Genomic DNA, 21,688 nt, shown 5'->3' on the forward strand with positions numbered 1-21,688 from the left:
CGGGGAGGAGCGAAGTGCGGGGTGGGGGCACAGGGGAAGTGGGGCTCTGTCAGAGCCCATCTATCCACCCGGTCAGGGACCGGGCCAGGGCGGAGGATGGGTCAGAGATGGGGGGCAGCATGGGGGGGGAAGGTTTGAGTCAGTAATTCCCCCTCCCCCCCCAGCCGCTGCATCCGGGTCAAGATGGAGCAGACCCTGTTGTGGGGACAAAGCCAATAATCCCCCCACCACCACAGGGAATCCCCTAAAACCCCACCCAGATGCCTGGGTTCGCCCTCGGCCTACCCATCGCCTCACTTCCTCCCCATGAAAGGCACAGGGATTGGAGGGGCCCAGATATCCCCCTGCCTGAACGTTGACCTGCCAGGGACCCCCCACATCTCACACCCAGGAGCCCCTCCCCCAGCCGCTCGCAGCCCCCACCCTGGCCCCATCGGATCCGATTAGCACCCAGTCCTGACAGGAGCCTGATCTGGCTAATTGTGGCTGCCGAGCCGCTGTGCAAAGCGCCCAGGGGGGTGTCTGTTCAACCCCCCCCAGCCCGGACACCCCCCATCAATCCATTTTCCCAGCAGCCCCTGCAGATCCACCCCACCCCCCTATGGGCCAGACTGGGCAGGGCGGGTGGGGGGGGGGCTCAGCTCCCTGATTTACAAAGCAGGGAAACCAGACCCCCAGAGAGCTCGGAGGGGAGCACTTCACAAACCCGGATGCCTGGGTTCTATTCCTCTTTGGTTCCCCCCCACACTTGAGCCATAGCAGAGCTGGGACAAATCTGGGCATCAAGAAATACAAGTGGCCAGGGGAAGGGGCTGCGGGTCGGGAGTGAGGGGCACCGGCAGGGCTGGGGGGCTGCGGGTCAGGAGTGAGGGGCACTGGGCGGGCTGGGGGGCTGCGGGTCGGGAGTGAGGGGCACCTGGGGGGTTGGGGGGCTGCGGGTCGGGAGTGAGGGGCACCTGGGGGGTTGGGGGGCTGCGGGTCGGGAGTGAGGGGCACCGGCAGGGCTGGGCTAGCACGGGCTGCGGGTCGGGAGTGAGGGGCACCGGCAGGGCTGGGGGGCTGCGGGTCGGGAGTGAGGGGCACCTGGGGGGTTGGGGGGCTGCGGGTCAGGAGTGAGGGGCACCTGGGGGGTTGGGGGGCTGCGGGTCGGGAGTGAGGGGCACCGGCAGGGCTGGGCTAGCACGGGCTGCGGGTCGGGAGTGAGGGGCACCGGCAGGGCTGGGGGGCTGTGGGTCAGGAGTGAGGGGCACCGGGCGGGCTGGGGGGCTGCGGGTCGGGAGTGAGGGGCACCTGGGGGGTTGGGGGGCTGCGGGTCGGGAGTGAGGGGCACCGGCAGGGGTCTCTCTTCCCTAATGGCAGATGATGCTGCAGGAGGAGGCCAGCTCAGTCCCCCCCACCACACTGAGCAGAGGCCACAAGGTGGCGTCAGGTGACACCCCCCCTCCCGACCCCCTTCTCCCGAATGCGTCACTTCGATGTGGGGCAGCCGAGCGGACCGGCCCGATCCAGAGCCTCGGAGCGGAGCTGCCCCCTCCCCCCCCCGTCATCTGGGATCCCGGGGTGCCCGCCAGAGTCACAGCCCAGCCAGCCCCTCCCCCAGCCCTGCCGGTGCCCCTCACTCCTGACCTGCAGCCCCCTGCTAGCCCGGCCCTGCCCCCCCAAAGCCCTGCCGGTGCCCCTCACTCCCAACACGCAGCCCCCTGCTAGCCCAGCTCTGGGCTCCCTGCCCCATAGCTCTGGGCTGTGCCCATCCCGCGCCCCAGGAGGTAAGTGACATACAGGCCCCAGGGGACCCCGCCATGCTTGGGGGTAAACCAGCCTCGTAGCTGGGGGGGACACGGATGCCTCTGGCTCCTCTCCCAGCCTTCTGGGGAGGGCTGGGCAGAAGCAGAGCAGCTGGTGCCCCCCCATGGCCCAGGACCAGCCAGATGGGGAGACGCCTCCAACTGGGAGCCTGGGATCTGTATCACGAAGACACATGGGGGCGGGGGAGCCCAGGGCTGGGCTAGCAGGGAGCTGTGGGTCAGGAGTGAGGGGAACCGGCAGGGCTGGGGGAAGCCCAGGGCCGGGCTAGCAGGGGGCTGTGGGTCAGGAGTGAGGGGAACCGGCAGGGCTGGGGGGAGCCCAGGGCCGGGCTAGCAGGGGGCTGTGGGTCAGGAGTGAGGGGCACTGGCCCGGCGGGGGGTAGGGGGAGGGGACAGGGCTGGGCTGGGCTGGGGCGGGAGGGGGGTGCAGGTGGGGCACTGATTTCCTGCAGAGATTCATTAGCACCTGCCCAGAGCACGTGGGGTCTAATGACTCAGGGGTGGGACCTTGGATCCCGACTCCTGGGTTCTCTCCTGGCTCTGGGATGGGGGCCCAGGGGTTAGAGCGGGGCGGGGGCTGCGCACCCGGACTCCAGGGTTCTCTCCCTGGCTGTCGACAGGCAGCAGGCCGAGGTCTCTGGCTACCAAACCCTGAACCTTGTTTAACAGGTTCTGGGGCCTGTTTCCACCTTTGACCATTTGGGCCCATGGAGCTCCTCTGGGGCAGCCTGCCTCAGTTTCCCCCCGTGCACAGCCCTGATCCTGGGGCTCTGGGCCCCACGTGGGGCAGTTAGACAGTGGGTCCGGGGAGGGTCCAGCTCCCCTCTTCTGTCCCGACCCACAGCTGCCCCAAAGCCTGGCCCAGGCCCCCACACGCGGCACGTCACCGGCTCAGACAGGGAAAGCAGGGGCTGTGCTGCCCCCTGGTGGGCGAAGGGAGAAACGCGGGAGAAACTTTCCACGCAACCCAGAGACAGGTGGGGGGGGGGCTGGATGGACAGAGGGAGGGGTGGGCGGATGGACGGACGGCCAGAGGGAAGGGTGGGGGACAGAGGGAGGGGCGGGGGAGGGAGGGAGAGACGGACAGAGGGAGGGGTGGGGGGTGGACAAACAGACAGAGGGGCGTGGGGGATGGATGGATGGACAGCCAGCCACAGGGAGGGGTGGGGGATGGATGGACAGCCGGACGGCCAGAGGGAGGGGTGGGGGATGGAAGTATTGAGCGGGTTCCCTTGGAGGATGAGCACTGAGAGGGCAGCCGTGGAGTGATCTCCCACGTCGCTGCTCAGAGCACGGAAGGAGGTTCGCCGCGGGTGGTGACGGGGGCGAGTGGGACCCATGGATTGGGAAATGGGCACTGTGTGTGGGGGGGACCCATGGATCGGCGCCGGGCTGTCGAGCACAGATTTCTTGCTGCCTTTGGGGTGATCACTGGATCTCCAAAGGCCGGTGAGGGGATCCGGGTGTTTCCTGTCACCAGGCGTCTGTCAGGATCGGCCGCTGAAGCTGACCACGGGGTCCAGGAAGTTGATGCTGGCGCGGGAGGGTCCCAGAGAGGCCGACTGGTGGAAATCTACGAGGGGCTTTAGATCGTGTGTCCAGAGGAAGGAAAATATCTGCAGCGTATCTCAGGTATATCACTGATTTCATGGCGCGTTGGTTGAGAAATTCTTCCTGGACTATGAGTCGGGTTCACCCGTAATCCTGAGACTGGCTTTCAAATCCTGAGCTGACCTAAAACCGATAGATTCGGGATTCTTCCCAGTCGCCTTCTACTTTTGGAGTCTTTCGCGGGTCCTGGGGGCAATTTTGCAGCTTTCTCCGCAGCCACCAGGGCTACAAACTTGCGTTTTCTTGAAGAACGGAGGCTGAAATCACCCCCAATCCCCGTGACTCCATGGCAGCCCGGCCCTTGGCGCAGTGAGCGGTTTGAGGATGGTTTCTGGGAGTCCCGAGATTCCTTCAGTGAGAGCGAAGATGGGACAGGGCAGGAATTTTCTGGAAATATTTTGTAGGAACACGGTGTGTGCCTCAGTTTCCCCTATGAGTAGCACTGTGCCCTGCGGGTGGCACAGGGCTGGTTACTCCCTGCAGAGGCCCAGAATCGCAACTGTGACCCACGCTGGCTGTCTGGGGCTGGGACCTGGCACCAGAAAGACCACGAAGACAATCACTGGGACATTGGCTACCTGGCAACTTACGGCCGTAGAGGGGCGGCCGGCCAGATCTGACCAGCCAGGAAGCAAAGGGCGGAGGGGTGGGTCACCGCTGGGCCAGGCATGGGGTGCCAGAGCGGCCCAGGGGGTAACTCCTCGCTGTGCTACCCAAGGATCGTCCCGTCCCGCTGGCTGGGTGGCACAGGAAGGGGTGGGCTGCTCCCCAGGGGGTACAGGGCTTTCTTGGGGGGGGGTGTCTGTCGCGGGTGCGGGGAAGCCAGCAGGCTGCAGGCTCCGAGCAGGTGGGGCAGCCGTGGGGCTGACCCTAGTGGAAGAGCGGGACCCCTGGGGGTCCGGCCCACGGACGGGGCTGTTCCAAAGCTGGGGGCAGAGCCGAATCCTCCCCTGCCCCCTTCCCCTCCCTGCCCCATGGTTCCTGTGTGAACCTGTCCAGCCCTTGGCCTGGGTGCGACTTGGCCCTGGAGCAAAACATTCCTGCCCCACATAGGCCCCGAGAGATGGGGGTCAAGCCCCGCCCTTCACTCAGCTGCCCCTCCCCGGTTCAGCACCAGGATCCCAGCCGCGGGGGCCCCATGGCCAGGCAGTCGGACGGGGAGCTGTGGGGTGTGGATGGGCCCATGTGATGCCATAGGGATGCTGTATGAGGCCTGGACGGCTTGGGTCAGAACCCATAAGCCTCATTCCCCATCCCTCTGCCCCCCACAGCCCTGCCCCCATCCCCACAGACCCCCCCGATCCCAACCTCCCAGTCTTGCTCCCCCCCACAGCCCCCTGATCCCCCCACAGCACCCTGGTCCCCAAAGTGCTGCCCTCCAGACCTGGCACATCCCCTGCCCGCCACAGCCCTGACCCCATCCCCACAGACCCTCCCATCCCGAACCCCATCTCTGCCCCCCATAGACCTCATCCCCACAGACCCCATACCCCCATCCCTGCCCCACAATCCCGAACCCCATCCCTGCCCCCCATAGACCCCCATCCCCACAGACCCCAAACCCCCATCCCTGCCCCCATAGACCCCCATCCCCACAGACCCCCCCAGCCTTGCCCCATATTACCCCAGACCCCAAACCCCCATCCCCACAGACCCTCCAATCCCGAACCCCATCCCTGCCTCCCATAGACCCCCATCCCCACAGACCCCAAACCCCCATCCCTGCCCCCCATAGACCCCCATCCCCACAGACCCCCCCAGTCTTGCCCCATATTACCCCAGACCCCAAACCCGCATCCCCACTGACCCTCCAATCCCGAACCCCATCCCTGCCCCCCATAGACCTCCATTCCCACAGACCCCCCCCCCCAGCCCTACCCCCTATTCCCCTAGACTCCAAACCCCCATCCCCACAGACCAGACCACCCCAGCCCTGCCCCCATACCTGCCCCCCATAGGCCCCCCCCATTCCCCTAGACCCCAAACCCCCATCCCTGCCCCCCATACCCACAAGACACCCCCCCCCCCCCCCCGATCCCGACCGGGCCCCACGTGTCCCCCTTTTCCCGGGCCCGGAGGAAAACTTGCGGGAGAGACTTTGTGTCAACGTGGCGCCGGTCACCCAATCAGCGAGCGGCCTGGCCCCGCCCCCTTAGTGATACCGACCTCCAATTGGCCGTCCCGAGCCGGGGGCGTGGCCCCGTGAGGGCGGAGTTTCAAGGGTTTGGGGGAGCCGGGTTCCCCCCATCGAAGACGGGAGCCGGGCGCGGCGCGGTGCGGAGCTGAGCGAGGTATGGGGGGGGCTGGGTCCGGGGGGACCCCCTGCAGCTGGATGAGGTGCTGGGTCCGGGGGGACCCCCCTGCAGATGGGCGAGGTGCGGGGGGGGGCTGGGTCCGGGGGAACCCCCTGTAGATGGGCGAGGTGCGGGGGGGGGTGAGTCCGGGGGGACCCCCTGCAGCTGGATGAGGTGCTGGGTCCGGGGGGAGCCCCCTGCAGATGGGCGAGGTGCGGGGGGGGGGTGAGTCTGGGGGGACCCCCCTACAGCTGGGCGAGGAGCGAGGGGGGTGAGTCTGGGGGGACCCCCTGCAGCTGGGGGGGGTGAGTCTGGGGGGACCCCCCTGCAGCTGGGTGAGGTACGGGGGGGTGAGTCTGGGGAACCCCCTGCAGATGGGTGAGGTGGGGGGGCTGGGTCCTGGGGGGCTGGCACATCCCCCATGTCACTGGAGTCCCAGTCTTGTGATCTCCCACAAGAGGATTCCCCCCAAGTGCCCCCAGTGGAACGGGGGGGGGGGCAGTGGGAGAGCTGAGGGGCAGGAGTCAGTGGGGGTCTATGCAGCATGGCAATGGGTGTGACCGCGAGGCAGGAGTCGGTGGGGGAGGGGCTATGGGGCAGGCTGGCAGGAACTGGGGGCAGGAGGGCACTGCGGGCGTCTGACTGGCCATAGGGCAGGTGGCAGTGGGGGGGGGCCCATGGCCAGCACAGACCAGCCCCCGCCGGCCCCCCCCAGGGCTGCGGCGGGACGAGGATGCTGCGGGGCCGGGGGCTGCTGGCACTCTGCCTGGGCCTGGCGCTGGCCAAGCCGCCCCCCGAGAAGCGGGACCGGGTGCACCACGGGCAGGAGCTGAGCGACCACCCACACGACGACCGCCAGGGCTTCCAGTACGACCACGAGGCCTTCCTGGGCAAGGAGCAGGCCAAGACCTTCGACCAGCTCACACCCGAGGAGAGCCGGGAGCGCCTGGGGTAAGCCAGAGAACCCCGGCGTCCGGGTCCCAGCCCTGGCTCTAACCACTGCACCCCGCTCCGCTCCCAGAGCCGGGGAGAGAACCCAGGAGTCCTGGCTCCCAGCCCCCCGGCTCTAACCACTGCACCCCGCTCCCTTCCCAGAGCCGGGGAGAGAACCCAGGAGTCCTGGCTCCCAGCCCCCCGGCTCTAACCACTGCACCCCGCTCCCTTCCCAGAGCCGGGGAGAGAACCCAGGAGTCCTGGCTCCCAGCCCCCCGGCTCTAACCACTGCATCCCACTCCCCTCCCAGAGCCAGGGAGAGAACCCAGGAGTCCTGGCTCCCAGCCCCCTGACTCCCTCCCCTCCCAGAGGTGGGAGAGAACCCAGGACTCCTCTTTGTGGGACCATTCTCTGTAGCGGGGCAGGGGGGACCCCAGTAGGCTTGGGGCCGGGGGTGGGACCCAGGCGTCCAGCGCCCCCTGACGTGCCCCCGCCCCCGGCAGGAAGATCGTGGAGCGGATCGACCGGGACCAGGACGGCTTCGTGACCCAGGCCGAGCTGAAGGACTGGATCAAGCACACCCAGAACCGGTACATCTTCGAGAACGTGCAGAAGAACTGGCAGGACTACGACCAGGACGGCGACGGGCGCATCGCCTGGCCCGAGTTCAAGAACGCCACCTACGGCTACTACGAGGGTGAGGGGGGCCGGGGGCCCTGTACCAGCGCCAGACCCCCCCCCCCGGGTCCCTCTCTGGCCAGGCGGGATCCAGCCCCCACACCCCCCCGCCTCCAGCTCTGGGAGGGGAGTGGGGGCTGGTGGGTTAGAGCTGGGGGGCTGGGAGCCAGGACTCCTGGGTTCTCTCCCTGGCCCTGGGAGGGGCGTGGGGGCTGGTGGGTTAGAGCGGGGGGGCTGGAAGCCAGGACTCCTGGGTTCTCTCCCTGGCCCTGGGAGGGGCGTGGGGGCTGGTGGGTTAGAGCAGGGGGGGCTGGGAGCCAGGACTCCTGGGTTCTCTCCCTGGCCCTGGGAGGGGCGTGGGGGCTGGTGGGTTAGAGCGGGGGGGCTGGAAGCCAGGACTCCTGGGTTCTCTCCCTGGCCCTGGGAGGGGCGTGGGGGCTGGTGGGTTAGAGCAGGGGGGGCTGGGAGCCAGGACTCCTGGGTTCTCTCCCTGGCCCTGGGAGGGGAGTGGGGTCTGCTCGCCAGAAGGTGAGATGCCTGGCAGTAGGAGGGGGGAAACTACTCAGGGGGCAGGGTGACAGTAAGGTGGGGTAGGTGGGGGGGGGGGTGAGCAGGCCGTTATGCTGGGGGTGGGTCAGGCCCCAGCTGGGATAGGAGAGGCATGGTGGAGGGGGCCAGGCCCCGCCATGGGGCAGGATAGGGCAGCCCTGAGAAAGGGAACCCCCCCCCCCCACACACATACAAACAACCCCCCCCTCAGCAGCCTGGTGGTGTCTCTGTCGCCACCGTGTGGCTAGCGAGGGAATGACCCACTTGATGGGGAGTTCTGAAGGCAACAGAATTTGGGGGGGCTGGGAGCCAGGACTCCTGGGTTCCATCCCCAGGCTGGGGGCTCACAGCTCCGCCCCCCGCAGGGGAGGAATTCGGGGACCTGGAGGACAAACAGTCCTACCGCAAGATGCTGGCGCGGGACGAGCGGCGCTTCAAAGCGGCCGACAGGGACGGGGACATGGTGGCCACGCGGGAGGAGTTCACCGCCTTCCTGCACCCCGAGGAGTTCGACTACATGAAGGACATCGTCGTCACGGTGAGGGGCCCGGACGCCAGGGTTCCCTCCCGGGTTCTGGGAGGGGAGCAGGGGCAAGTGGTTAGAATAGGGGGGGGCCGGGAGTGTTCACTGCACCCCTATCCCCCAATTCCTGTCTCCAGCCAAGAACCCCTCAGCCCTGGGGGAAGCTGAGGCTGGCGGAAGTGGGGGGCCGGTGGGGGGGAAGAGAAGGGTTCCCACAGCTGCTGAGCATCATGGGAACAGCACCTAACTCCTGCCCCCGTCCCCCCCAGGAAACAATTGAAGACATTGACAAGAACGGGGACGGTTACGTGCAGGTGGACGAGTACATCGGTGAGTGGGGGGTCTCTGGGGGGAGGGTTGGAGACAGCGGGAGCCTGGCTGGGGTGGGGGGGTTCCAGGCCCTGAGTCTCTCCGCAACCCCCCCCCAGGCGACATGTACACCCCCGAGAGCGGCGAGCCGGAGCCCGAGTGGGTGCAGGGCGAGCGGCAGCAGTTCCTGGATTTCCGGGACCTGGACCGGGATGGGCGGCTGACCGGGCCGAGATCGGCCACTGGATCCTGCCCCAGGACTACGACCACCCCGAGGTGGAGGCCAAGCACCTGCTCTTCGAGTCCGACAAGGACAAGGTGAGTGGCGGGAGAGGGCTGGGGGGGGCAGGGGGCTGACCAGAGGTGGAGAGGGGAGCCGGGACCGCCCCCCGTAACCGGCTCTGCCCCCTCCAGGACGGGCGGCTGACGAAGCAGGAGATCCTCGACTCTTGGACCATGTTCGTGGGCAGCCAAGCCACCAACTACGGGGAGGATCTGACCCGCAAGCACGACGAGCTGTGACCGGGGGGGTCCGGACCTGCCCCCCACAATGCCCCTGCAAGGACCTGGGGGGGAGGGGACTTATTTATTGGGGGGCTATATGGATTTGGAGGTGCAACATTTACTCAGACTTGTGGTAGGGCACGGACTAGGAGGCTGGGAGCCAGGACTCCTGGGTTCTCTCCCCAGCTCTGGGAGGGGAGTGGGGTCTAGTGGGTAGAGCAGGGAGCCAGGACTCCTGGGTTCTCTCCCCTCCTGCCGCTCTGGCAGGGGAGCGGGGGCTGGGCAGCACTCCTGGGTTTCATCCCCAGCTCCGCATGCCCAGGGAGAGCCATTCCCTTTCCGTGCCTCAGTTTACCTGTGGGCTGCTGGCAGAACAAACCCCTCCCCCACCCACCCGCACTGTAAAAACAACAGTATTAACCGGGGGGGGCTGATGGACACACACAAACTCCCACCAGCTGTGACCGAGGTTCCCAGCCCCCACCCCTCACTCACTCATACGGCCGCGGGAGGGGATGGCATAGGAGCAGCTCCCCCAGTCCCCGTTTTCTGCATCAGGCATTAATTGCCAGCAAGTGGGGGGGTGCAGGGATGGGGGGATCAGTGCTGCTGGGGGGAGCACAGAGCTGTAAGCGCACACGCTACAATAAACAGGGTCTCCCCCACCTCTGCCGGGCTGGGTGTGCTTTGTTTGGGGGGGTGGGGCGTGGGGGTCAGAGCCTTTCCCCACATGGGTGGGGAGCACCAGCTCCCATCTGGCCCTTTCCCCTCGGGGCAGGCAGGGATGGGCTGGCTTAGGGGGGTGGGAATGGGGCACAGGGCCTTTCCCCTCGGGAGCAGTGACCCCATTTGGCCCCAGGATGGGAGGGGGGCACAGGGCCGTTCTGGCCCAAAGCACATGGGGGTCACCTGCCCTGCCAGGGGGCAAATACCCCTTTGAGCCCCCCTCCATTTTGATCCCGTGGGCCGGTTCTCCCCTGCTGCCCTCCCCAGGGACTCTGCCCATGTCCAACCCGCCATGCGCTGTGGGTCCCCGGGGCTGGGCAGGGGGTCGTGGGCTGCACTCAGGCTGTGCCCACCGGAGCTGACTGGCGTGGGCGGGAGCTGGGGGCAGCTGTTGGCTGCGGGTGGGCTCGCTCTGCGGCCTGCACGGGCTCAAGCCAGGTAGCCGGTGTCACGGGGTCCCCGGGCGCTGCTCCCCGCGCAGCCAGGCAGGACCCTGGGGGAGTCTCCTCTCCAGGAGCAGCCTGTCTGCAGGACACACAGCTCCCCCGGCTCCACCTTCCTGGGGCTGACCCCGGAGCCTCCAGCCTCCCCTGCCCCTCCGTGCGCTTCCCACAGTGAGTCTGCCCAGGCAGGGTCTTAGGGGGGCCAGAGCGTCCTGCCCCCCAACTCCACAGTCAGATGCGACTCTCAGCCAGCCAGTAAAACAGAGGTTTATTAGACAGGGACATGGTCTAAACCAGAGCTGGTAGGTACAGAGACCAGGACCCCTCAGTCAGGTCCATCTTGGGGGGCAGGGAGCCAGACAACCCCATCTGCCCTTCACTCCTCATCCCCAGCCAGCCCCCAACTGACTCCCCCTCCAGCCCCCCATCCTCTGGGCTTTGCCCCTTTCCCGGGTCAGGAGGGCACCGGATCCCTTAGTTCTCCAGCCCTTTAGCTCTCACCTGGCAGGGGGAAGGGCCCAGGCCATCAGCTGCCAGGAGACAGAGTGTCGCCATTTATGGACCCTGGCCCTTTGCTCTGCAACAATCACCCGCCCTTATCCCCCCACCTGGAGACTTAAGAAATGCCTAGGGGAAACTGAGGCACCCCCACAGTATTCAGAGGAAACATTAAGAACAGTCCCACTTCATCACAGCCAGCCCAGCCGCTCTCGAGCAAACTGCCCAAGGAGACCACAGGCTCGGTGCGGGGGGCCCGCTCCCCCCAGGCCAGACAGACACCCCCTCTGCCTCGAACAAAACAGCTATGAGTCTGGCCTAGCTTTGTATTCACCCGGTGCCAGGGTGCGCCTTTGCCATTTCCTGGGACTGCGTTTCCATAACTAGCCAGTGCCAGGCACTGCTCACGAGTGTGTGTGGGGCAGGAGGCACGTGCCCCCTGCCCCTGCCCGGGGCTACAGGGCTGGAAGGGACATCGCCCCAGCTGCAATCAGACACGGGGTGCAATGGGCAGGGGGTGGGGTCTTCCCCTGGATCTCCATGTCTTTCCTAGACATTGGCGATCAAAGGGGGAGGCAGTTCTCCAGCCAAGGCCTAACCAGCGCGGGACAGGAACTCTGCGCGCGCACAGTGGCGCACAATCCCCGCAGGAGCAGGGCCCCCCCCCCGTGACTTGCCCGCCGTGCCTCTGGTAACGCAAACCCCAGGCTGGTTCACGGCGCTGACTTACGTCACAGGCTGCCTGCAGATTCAGGCAGGCACCGCCGCAAAGCGACTCCGGCCCCGAGCCCCGCCGCAGCCCAGCCTGGGTCTGGCTTGCCCGCGGGCGGATCCCAGGGGCTGCTGGGCTGCACCGCGCCAGGGTCCTGCCCCAGGGAGCAGTGGCGGGGGGATGAATAAGCTGCGAACGGGAAAGGGGTTGCGATCGGGATCCGATCGAGTGGAGGACACGAGACCAGCAACACGACGACTCAGGGTCCCACGGAGAGAGCAAATAGGAAGAAAAGGAGCCGAAAGGGCTGGCAGATCCTCCAAGGACTAATACTGGAGGCTCGACACCAAGCTAGTCTCACACGGAGGGAAGCTTCGAGGAGCCACGGGAGGCTGACGTGGCAGCCCGAGGGAAGCTTCGAAGAGCCACGGGAGGCTGACGTGGCAGCCCGAGGGAAGCTTCGAGGAGCCACGGGAGGCTGACGTGGCAGCCCGAGGGAAGCTTCAAAGAGCCACGGGAGGCTGACGTGGCAGCCCGAGGGAAGCTTCGAGGAGCCACGGGAGGTTGACGTGGCAGCCCAAGGAGCTTCTCAGCGCTCTAAAACCCGAGGGGGATCCAGACAGGGAACGAAGGAGGGAGGTCACCATGGAAGTGTCCGTGGCACGAGCGCGAGTGGGTAGGACCCACACCAGGAAAGCCGAGTTCTCGCTGGCGAGGAACGGGAGGCCGGAAGGGGTTCTTCAAACACGATCGAGGATGGGGTGGGTCGGCCGCGCAAAGGGGAAGCCGAGCTGGGAACGGGAGGTGACAGGAAGGCGGCGCTGCTCCCTGCCAGCTTCGCTCCGGTCTGCTCAAAAAATTTTGTGACCGGACGCCGAGCGACGTTCCCCCCGGCAATACAGGGGACGGGACGCGGATCGGGACAAGTAAAGAACTCGCCCGAGATCTTCGGACCAATTGGAACGAATTCAAGTCAGCGGGGCTGGAAGAAATCTCAGAGCCAGTAGTGGTGAAAACTGAGAGCTGACAGGAGAGGGCCTGGAGAAGGGCGAAATTGGTGCCCATCTTTAAAAAGGGGCCAGAGGAGGAGCTGGGGGACTACGGATCAGGCAGCCGGCGTGACCAGAGGCACGGCGGGCAAGTCACGGGGGGGGCTCTGCTCCTGCAGGGATTCTGCGCAGCGCAGAGTTCCTGTCCCGCGCCGGTTAGGCCTTGGCCGGAGAACTGCCTCCCCCTTTGGCGGCTGACGGGACGGGTGCGTTCAGTTGGGAGAAAGGGCGCAGAAGGGGGGACGTGACAGCGATCAGGCCCACACGGGCTATGGGTGACACACGGCTTTATTGACACACACTACAAGCAGCGCGGAGGCAGAGGGCCGCCCCCCGCCCACGCTGACCCAGCGCCTGCCTCAGTTTCCCAGCTCAGGAGGGCAGGCAATGGCGCTGGGAAGAAGGGGGCGGGGCTAGGCCTGCATGACAGGGCGGGACTTCTTGGCTTCCAGACACACCCCAGATCCAGCGAAGCCTGTGCCGCCCTGGAAGACAGTTGAGGGGAGAAAGTGGGGAGGGTGAGATTAGGGGGCTGCCCTGACACTGCCCCCGCCGTCCCCCTCCTTCAGCCCCCACCCCTGCCCCAGGCTGCTGGGTGGGTAACAGGCAGGGAGGGGGCTCTGCAGGGAGGCCCCTCCCAGCTGTGGGGTGCGGCCGCTCACCCGCTGCAGCACAATGATGTCGTCCTCCCGCAGCTTCTCCCCGTTCACCGGGTCCACCATGTCCTTCTTCAGCAGCCGCTCCACGCATTCCAGGGTGACCACGGCGCCCCTGGGGGGAGAGAGTGGCTATGGGGGGGAGGGGGCAGAGAGCCCAGGCCACCTGACTGCCCAGCCAACGAGGGCGGGTCTAGCCTCCCCGTGCCTGGGGTGCCCCTCGCTCCCGACCCGCAGCCCCCTACTAGCCCAGCCCCTCCCGCCCCACAGCCCCCTGCTAGACCTACCCCAGCTCTGCCCCTCACACCCAACTCACGAGGGCCGCAGGACGGCGCAGGGCACCGAGTTGCCCAGCATGTCACGGGTGACGGCGCAGACGTATCGGTCCTGCCGGTTGATGAGCCCGACGCGACCCACCGCCGGGTCCAGCAGTGTGAAGCACACGGGGGTCAGGTCCTTCAGCTTGAGGGGCCGGCCGCTCATGGGGCAGTACACGCACCGGTCCTGTGGGGGATAGAGATGGGGGGCTGGGAGCCAGGACGCCTGGGTTCTCTCCCAGGTCTGGGAGGGGAGGGGAGTCTAGTAGTTAGAGCAGGGCAGGCTGGGAGCCAGGACGCCTGGGTTCTCTCCCTGGCCCTGGGATAGGAGTGGGGTGAAGTGGTTAGAGCAGGGCGAGGGCCTATGTAACTTGTCAGGAGTTGCCTCAGCCCCTTGCCCCGCTCTGGGGATCTCACAGGCAGGTGACAGCCCCTATAGAAGTGCCCAGGGGGCAGATGCCACCGGGGGCGGGGGAGTGGCGGGGGGCGAAGCTTCAGCTCTTCCCAGGATGCTCTGGGAGAGCTGCAATGTGTGTGTGTGGGGGGGGCTGGCTCCTTCCCTGAGGGGGCAGGACGGGTGGAGCCCTGGTGCACTCACCGGCTTCCGCACCACGCTGGCCTTGGCCTCGGGGGTCAGCGATGGGATCCAGAAGCTGGGCAGCTGCTTGGCCTCCTCAGCGTTGCTTGGGCCGGGCTGGGGGTCCCCTGGAACGCACCGGTGCCCCTCACTCCTGACCCACAGCCCCTGCCAGCTCAGCCCTTGTGTCCTCCCTGCCCCCCCCCCAGCTCTGCCAGTGCCCCTCACTCCCGACCTGCAGCCCCTGCCAGCCCAGTCTTTGTGTCCTCCCGCCCCCGCCCCACAGCTCTGCCGGTGGCCCTCACTCCTGACAGCCTAGCCCTTGTGTCTTCCCCCCCCAAGCCCTGCCAGTGCCCCTCACTCCCGACCTGCAACCCCCACTAGCCTGGGCCTGGGCCTGGGCTCCCACCAGCCCTGCCAGTCCCCTGGAACGCACCAGTGCCCCTCACTCCTGACCAGCAGCCCCTGCCACCCCAGTCCTTGTGTCCTCCCGCCCCCCCCAGCTCTGCCAGTGCCCCTCACTCCTGACCCCCAGCCCCTGCTAGCCCAGCCATGGGCTCCTGCCCTGCCCCTCACTCCTGACCCACAGCCCTGCTGCCCCATACCTGATTTGTGGTCGAAGGGGTTCAGGGGTTTGCTGACGATGCTCATCTCCTTGGCCAGGAAGCCCTTCACCTTGGCATCCTCGGCCGCCCGGCTCAGCTCCTCCAGCTCCGTCCGTTTCTCCTTCTTCTGCTTCTCGTAGGCCTGCAGCACCGGGGGGGGCCGGGGGGCGGGGGAGGGGGGTTGCTGCAGGGACAGCCCGCCTAGAGCCCTCCTGCCCCGTCACCCTAACACCCCCCCTCCATAGGCTGTCAGTGATGGGCCTCAAACCCACCACCTGCAGTTCCTCAGCTCAGCCACTGGGATGGGAGGGAGGGGAGGAGAGGCAGCCAGACGCATGGGGCCCAGCTCCCCCAAACTGAGCCCAGTCAGGGCCCCAGGAGAGAAATTACCACCTCCCAGCCTTGTCCCCCAGATCCGCTGGTGCCCCTCACTCCTGACCCGCAGCCCCCAAGGGGAGCAGGACAGCGGGGACCCAGCAGGGATGTTACCTTCATCTGCCGGGCGATCTCCTTCTTCTGGTGCAGGATGTACTCCAGGATGGCCTCCTTCTCATACAGGTATCCGTCAGGCCTGGGGGAGGGCGGGGGGGAGAAATAGGGGCAGGAGGCTGAGACGCAGGCCCCCCACAGACCGGACCCCCGCTTACCCACCTGCAGACCAGGATGCGCCGGCTCAGGGATTCTCTGCCCGCCCGGGGGCTGCCAGGCTGGGGGCCTTGCGGCTGGGCAGCTTTAAAGCACCATCAGGTGGTTTGAATAATACATGGCTGCCAGGACCCAGAAGGGCTGTTTCCCCTTTTCGGGTGCCTCTCTATACAGCTGCCAGGACCCAGGCGGCCCACGTCCATGTGGGGGTGCCTCTGGCACCCTGATACCTACGTGACCACGGGGTCCTTGCAGGGCTGCAGGGACAGGCAGCAGCAGTCGAAGTCCTTGACGGCATCTCGGCTCAGACGGACGTTCTGCGTCCCGTAACCAGAGGCAGCTGGAAAGTGGGGGGGGGGGGAGAAAGTCAGGGCACAGGGATGGAAGCTGATCTCCCCCCACCCACAGCTCGGCCGGTGCCCCTCACTCCCGACCCGCAACCCCCTGCTAGCCCGGCCCTGCCCCCACCCCCACCCCCAGCTCAGCCGGCGCCCCTCACTCCCGACCCGCAGCCCCTGCCAGGCCAGACCTGGGTTCCACCGCCCCCCCGCCCAACTCAGCCAGTGCCCCTCACTCCCGACCCGCAGCCCCTGCTAGGCCAGCCCTGGGCTCCACCGCCCCCCCGCCTCCCCCCAGCTCAGCCGGTGCCCCTCACTCCCGACCTGCAGCCCCTGCTAGGCCAGCCCTGGGCTCCACCGCCCCCCCGCAGCTCAGCCGGTGCCCCTCACTCCCGACCCACAGCCCCTGCTAGGCCAGCCCTGGGCTCCACCGCCCCCCCCCAGCTCAGCCGGTGCCCCTTCTTCGCAGCAGGTGGAATCTCACCCGTGTCCTTTTTTTTCTCGTGGTAGGTGTACACGGCGCCAGCCGTGCAGTTCTTGCCGTGACGCGTCATCCTGGCTCAGCGTCCCTGGGGGAGGGAGTCAGTTACGTCCCAGGGCCACACTGATCCCAGATCCAGTCTCCTGGGGGACAGACCCCCCCAACCTCCAGCCAGGAAAGGGGGACCCCCTCCAATCACCAGACCAGATGGGGGATGCAGCTGTGATCAGTCCCCCAAGGGGCAAACCTTCCACGAATCCCATGGATCTGCTGTGGTCACCTTGTCCGACCCCCTGGATCACCCAGGCCAGAGACCCGCCCGTGTTAGCCCGTCCTCTCCTAGCCTGAGCATTTGGTCCCACCTCGGTACCTACAGACAGGGACCCAGTTCCCCCTTCACCTTCTCATGACGCTAAATAGCCGCAGCTCCTGGACTCTTGCTGACACCTGTACCCTTCTCAGGGCTCTTTGCCGACCCCTCTGCAACTCATCACCCTCCTCCGTAAGGTGGGGGCCGCAGGACGGGACACAGGGTCCCAGCCACGACCGCCCCAGGGCTGGCTAACCCCTGCCCCGCCTCGAGATGCCCGTCTACACACCCCAGGATTGCATTAGCCGTTTTGGTCACAGCACCACATCAGGAGCCTGCAGCGCCCCTGCGGCACGCCGGGAACTTCCCCCAGCGAGTCCAGCTGGATGGGACCCCTGGGGAAGACTGGCACCCCCAAAGGGAGCAACGTACCCCCAGTTTAGTCTGGAGGGAATCTCAGCCAGTTTAACTGTCTGGAACCCAGCACCTGGCTTGTTAGGTGCTAACCACCAAATGCCCAGGTGTCGTCTTCCAGGTTCTCCATGGGCATGGGGCCCAGCAGCCAGGCATCAATGACACCTGGTCCCCTGGGTCTCTCCAGAGATCAAACGACCTTTTCTCCCCACCTAGTCAAACAAGCAGCACACGGGGGAAACTGAGGCACACACAGCATTCACATAAAACATTACGAAAATTCCCACTTCGTCACCTCTCTGTCCCCGAGACTGAACTAAGCAGGGTCACTTCGGCCGGTGACGTGGGGAAGCTCAGGCCCCCCCTCTCCGGGACAAAGCATCTGCCAAAACTTTTACACATCCATTCACATGGCCTGCCTCCATCTCATGATCCTGGAGGATCAGACTCCGTCTCAGCAGCTTGGCATTAGCCTCCGTCATTTGGTGCAGCCCGTCAGGGGCGAGTGGTCAGTGTACACAGTAAAGTGCCCCCCAAATAGATATAGCTGCAGCTTTTTAAGAGCCCACCCCATGGCCGGGCATCCCTTCTCCCTGGTGGCCTAGCTCTGCTTCCAGGGCAACAGGTTCTCGCTCAGCCCTGGGCCTGAGGCATTGGGGACACCAGGAAAGACTTGCTGAAGTCTGAGTTTACCAGAAGCAGGCCCTGGCTTAGAGCCTTCTTCAGAGCATAGTAACTGATCCACCCGGCGCTGGAATGCGGCAGGTGCTCCCCTGAGGCCAAAAGGTAGGACCAGGAACTCAAAAAGCCCTATATAATTTGTAACAAAAGAGATGCTGGGGCTCAAGCAATTTTTTTACTTTCATAACTGATGTGGCAAGCCCGGAGGCGCCGGGGCCAGGAACGGCCAAGCCCGGAGGCGCCTGGCACAAATTAAGCACTTCCTATTGGGGTGGTGAAGGCAGATTTGAACCTGGCCTCTCAGTGCAAAGGCACAGGCCAGTAGCCTTTGGTGAGATCCACAGCAGTGAGGTAACCCTCCCCGCCAACTTGTCTAGAATCTCATCAGGCCCAGGCATGGGATAAGCATCAGACACGGTGATGGCACTGAGCTTCCAACAGTCCACACAGAATTGGTTCGAACCTCCGTCTTTATTGGGGACCAACCCTACGGGAGAGACCCAGAGGCTGGTGGGCAGCTGCATCACCCCTAAAGCCAGCATGTCTCTGCCCTCGGTCTGCAGGTCTCTGGCTGTTTTCCCAGGGATTCTGAACCATAACCCCAATGGGTGTTTCCAGCTGTCTCCACCCGGTGCACAGCTTGGCTAGCGAGCCCAGGGTAAGCGAGGCAGAGAGGGGAATTGATTCCTGGCTCAGGGAAGAGACCCACCAGGGGCATAGAAGCGGGCACGTGCCGTGCGGTCGTACCAGACCTTCTGCCTCCCTTGGGCCCTGGCGAGGTTCCCCCTGGCCAAGCCCCTGAGCGGCCGGGGGAACCTGGGAGCAGCCTTCCCCTCCCATTCATCCTTCACCAAGTCCAGGGGTCCCCTCGCTCTCCTCCCATACAGCAACTCGAAAGAGGAGAATCCTGTGGATTCCTGGGGCACTTCCCGGTATGCGAACAGCAGGTGGGGTAGATACTTGTTCAGATGCTGGTCCATACGCGTCCTCAGCGTCATCTTTAATGTCCCATAAAACCTCTCCACCAGCCCGTTGAACTGAGGGGGATACGCTGAGGCCCAGGTGGGCCAGACCTCACGTTTCTCCCAGAGACGTGGAGCGGGGCTGACACGAAATTGGAGCCCAGGTCTGTAAGGACCTCGCTGGGGACCCCCACTCTGCTGAAAATGGTCGGCAGCACGTCTGCCACGGTGTCTGCCTTGATAGAGGACAGCGCCACCGCCTCTAAGTAGCAGGTAGCGAAATCTACCCCTACCATGATGTATTTCTTCCCTGATCGGGCCGCCTTTCTGAGGGGCCCCACTATGTTCATGGCCACCTTCTTAGAAGGTTCCTCTGTGATGGGCAGGGTCCTCTATGCTGCTCTCCCCTTGTGCTGGACCTTCCCCCCCAGGCAGGGGCACAGGACCTGCAGTACTGCCAGACGGCATCTAAGACTCCAGGCCAGGAAAAATTCTACAGCGACCGCTGCCGGGTGCGCTGGATTCCCTGGTGTCCCGAGAGCGGACCAGCGCTGGTCAGGTACAGCACCCTGTGGCGGTGCTTCCGGGGGACCAGCAGCTGCCCCCCTATCACCCCATTTCTGACACAGGAATCTTCCCCTAAGGGGTCCCACAACGCTGTGGCCAGCAAAGGTCCTCAGCTTCTCTAATTAGGGATCCTTCTGCAGCTTGGTCTGGAATTCAGCTACTGGGGTAGGGAGCGGAACCTGGCCCAGCTCGCTGGCAGCCCACGTTGGCTGTGCCTCAGTTTCCCCACCTCGGGACAAAGCCTGGAGCCCTGTCCCCGATAGCTCACTTTCCCTCAGTCGGAGGGTCCCAAGCTGGGCATAAGCTCAGTGCCAGGGCAGGGAGGGTGGCCCTGGCTCCGGGTGCTGCCCTGCCAGTCTTCCAAATCGTTCCCCATCAGCACCTCGGCAGGAAGCTGATTGCTCACCCTGCCCTTTTTGGGGCCCTCTCCCCGCTTACCCGTCGGCGGGTCCTCTTACCCCCTCCATGCCTCCAACTGCAGTTCATGCTTTCGCTGCTCTGCCTGGCTGAGCTTCCCAAGGCCTAACCCTCTCTGCCTGCACAGGCTGGCAGGGTCCTAGGCAGGGAGATGGCTATACACCATGCCCTTGCTGGTTCCTTCTTCCCTTGCTTTACCACTGCAAGACACTGCTGGTGCCTTCAGCAGCCAACCGCCCACCAAATGCACTCGCCAACCATCCCCTAGCTACCACCGGTCACAGAGTCACAGGCCTGGTGCTCTGTCACACCAAGTCACAGGCCCAGGAAGACCCCCCTCAGCATGCCAATCCTCCTCGCAGGTCGCTCTCTCTCTCCCTGGGGTGAGCCCCTTGGCTTCCCCGCCTCCTGGGACCGGACCTCAGAGCCTGCAGCCCCCCTGCATCACGCCGTGAGCTCCCTGCAGCGAGTCCCCCTGAATGGGACCCCTGGGGGGGAGACACGCCCAAAGGGAGCAATGCACCCTCTGATTAGTCAGGAGTGATTCTAGGCTGCTAGGCACCCGACGTCCAGGCATTGTCTTGGGGGTTCTCCATGGGCGTGGGCCCAGGCAGCCAGACAATCACACCTGGTCCTCTGGGTCTCCGGAAAGATGGAAGAACCTTTTCCCTTGACCTAGTCCAACATGCAGCACACGGGGAAACTGAGGCACCCACAATATTCACACCAAAGATTAGGAAATTTCCCACTTTGTCACCATTCCAAAGCTGGTGGGGGGGAGGGAGGCAGCCCCCGTCCTGTGGATCCGAGACGCCAGGTCAATGGTAAAGGTGTTAAATAGCAAAGAGCCTGACCCCTGAAAGACCCCAGTGGAAACACACCCGCTCAATGATGATGCCCCGTTTACACCCTGCGATCTAGCAGATAGGCAGTTTTTCGCCCACGTCACGGGGGCCGTGGTAAAGTTGAGATCAGTCGAATGTTGCTAACCAAAACGTCATCCGGTATCACGGGAGCGGCCGCACAGCCGGCGACATCCGCTCTGCAGGTGCCATTACCTTTATCCACGCCCCTTCCCGGCGATCTCGGCAAACACAGGTCTCAAGCTCGTCCAACGGGACCTGTTTTCCGAAAGCCCACGTTGACTGGCATCAATCACGTTTCCCTCCGTTAACGCCGGATGCACCGAGACCCGCACCAGGCGCGGGCTCCCAGTCAGGCCGACGGCCCCGTTGTTCCCGGGGCGCGTCCTTTGCCCTGTTGAAACACGGGCAAGACAACACAACTACCCCTTGGGTCCCGCTCCAGGCAGCTCTTGAGGGGGGGGGGGCTGTCCCTCTGCAGCCAGGGACAGCGGGAAGCCCCCCCCATCCTCCCACACGCCTCCCCCACTCCCCTGAGGGCGCTGGGGCGCTGCCCAGATTCGGCCCAGTGTAGCAGACACCCTTTCCCTGAACGCTCTCGCGAGCTGCAGGATGGGGGGCGGCCGCCCCATAGGGGGGTGGATCGGGGCTGGCGGAGGGATGAGGTGCAGGACACCCCCCCTCCCCCCCAGGCTAGGCAGACCACAGTGTCCCTCGTGGGGGGGGGGCGTTTGGTGGGGGGCTGTCAGGGTGCATCATGCCGGGGGGGGTCAGGAGGGGGCTGGTGCCTTAGGGGACCCCCCCGAGCAACACATACATTGGGGGGGTTCGTGGGCCGGTCACCCCACGCCCAAGGGAGGAATGGGGGCGCGGGACCCGTTTCCAGGGGGGACCCCCCCCATACCGGGTGGGGGAGGGACGGGGGGACCCGTTTCCAGGGGGGACCCTCCCCCACCCCCGTCACATCCCGAGGGTTTCCTGGTTACCGCCCCAAGGTCAGCCTCGCCTCGCCTCGCCTCGCCTCACCTCTCCCCCACCGCGCCGGAAACAGGAAGTGGAGCCGGCCGGAAGTGGAGCACCCGCACATATCCCCGCGCGGTGCAGCCTAGAACTCCGGCCGGCCTGCAAACGGGACCCGACGGGAGGGTTCCGGTGCGGGTTGCTCCCCCCGCCGGGGAAAGCGGGGGCTCAGAGGTGGTGCCAGGAGCCTCCCCCCCATTT

At 65.6% G+C, this 21,688-nt stretch overlaps 2 protein-coding genes across 3 annotated transcripts; one reads left to right on the top strand and one right to left on the bottom strand.

The window, feature by feature from the left end:
- Nucleotides 1-5,582: 5,582 nt before the first annotated feature.
- RCN3 (reticulocalbin 3) lies at nt 5,583-9,755 on the top strand. Its single transcript, XM_074937016.1, is given in 8 exon segments — nt 5,583-5,707; nt 6,426-6,661; nt 7,147-7,340; nt 8,236-8,408; nt 8,663-8,723; nt 8,822-8,923; nt 8,926-9,020; nt 9,117-9,755. Coding segments are annotated over 7 exon segments (951 nt in total). The 5' UTR covers nt 5,583-5,707; nt 6,426-6,443; the 3' UTR covers nt 9,225-9,755.
- Nucleotides 9,756-12,849: 3,094 nt separating this feature from the next.
- Nucleotides 12,850-21,644, bottom strand: NOSIP (nitric oxide synthase interacting protein). Of its 2 annotated transcripts, none has more exons than XM_074937636.1 (10): nt 21,494-21,644; nt 20,663-20,861; nt 16,257-16,341; nt 15,669-15,774; nt 15,279-15,360; nt 14,790-14,931; nt 14,206-14,312; nt 13,607-13,794; nt 13,297-13,405; nt 12,850-13,119 (listed from the first exon to the last, which is right to left on the bottom strand). In XM_074937636.1, the coding sequence occupies exons 3-10, from the start codon at nt 16,324-16,326 to the stop codon at nt 13,048-13,050; spliced, it is 876 nt and encodes a 291-aa protein (XP_074793737.1). In that variant the 5' UTR covers nt 16,327-16,341; nt 20,663-20,861; nt 21,494-21,644; the 3' UTR covers nt 12,850-13,047. The 2 variants fall into 2 exon arrangements, with proteins under 2 accessions (XP_074793737.1, XP_074793738.1); XM_074937637.1 differs by lacking the exon at nt 21,494-21,644 and adding an exon at nt 21,454-21,476.
- Nucleotides 21,645-21,688: the final 44 nt, after the last annotated feature.

The sequence above is a fragment of the Natator depressus genome, chromosome 23 (genome assembly GCF_965152275.1).
Source record: "Natator depressus isolate rNatDep1 chromosome 23, rNatDep2.hap1, whole genome shotgun sequence".
In the NCBI taxonomy this organism is placed as follows: Eukaryota; Metazoa; Chordata; order Testudines; family Cheloniidae; genus Natator; species Natator depressus.

What these genes read in the sequence shown, in the direction of transcription:
- NOSIP (XM_074937636.1), bottom strand. Translation starts at nt 16,326, where the DNA reads ATGACGCGTCACGGCAAGAACTGCACGGCTGGCGCCGTGTACACCTAC. An exon ending in TGCAAGGACCCCGTGGTCAC is followed by an intron (nt 15,361 to 15,668) that starts GTAGGTATCAGG and finishes GCCCTCCCCCAG; the next exon opens with GCCTGACGGATACCTGTATG. An exon ending in ACATCATTGTGCTGCAGCGG is followed by an intron (nt 13,120 to 13,296) that starts GTGAGCGGCCGC and finishes ACTGTCTTCCAG; the next exon opens with GGCGGCACAGGCTTCGCTGG.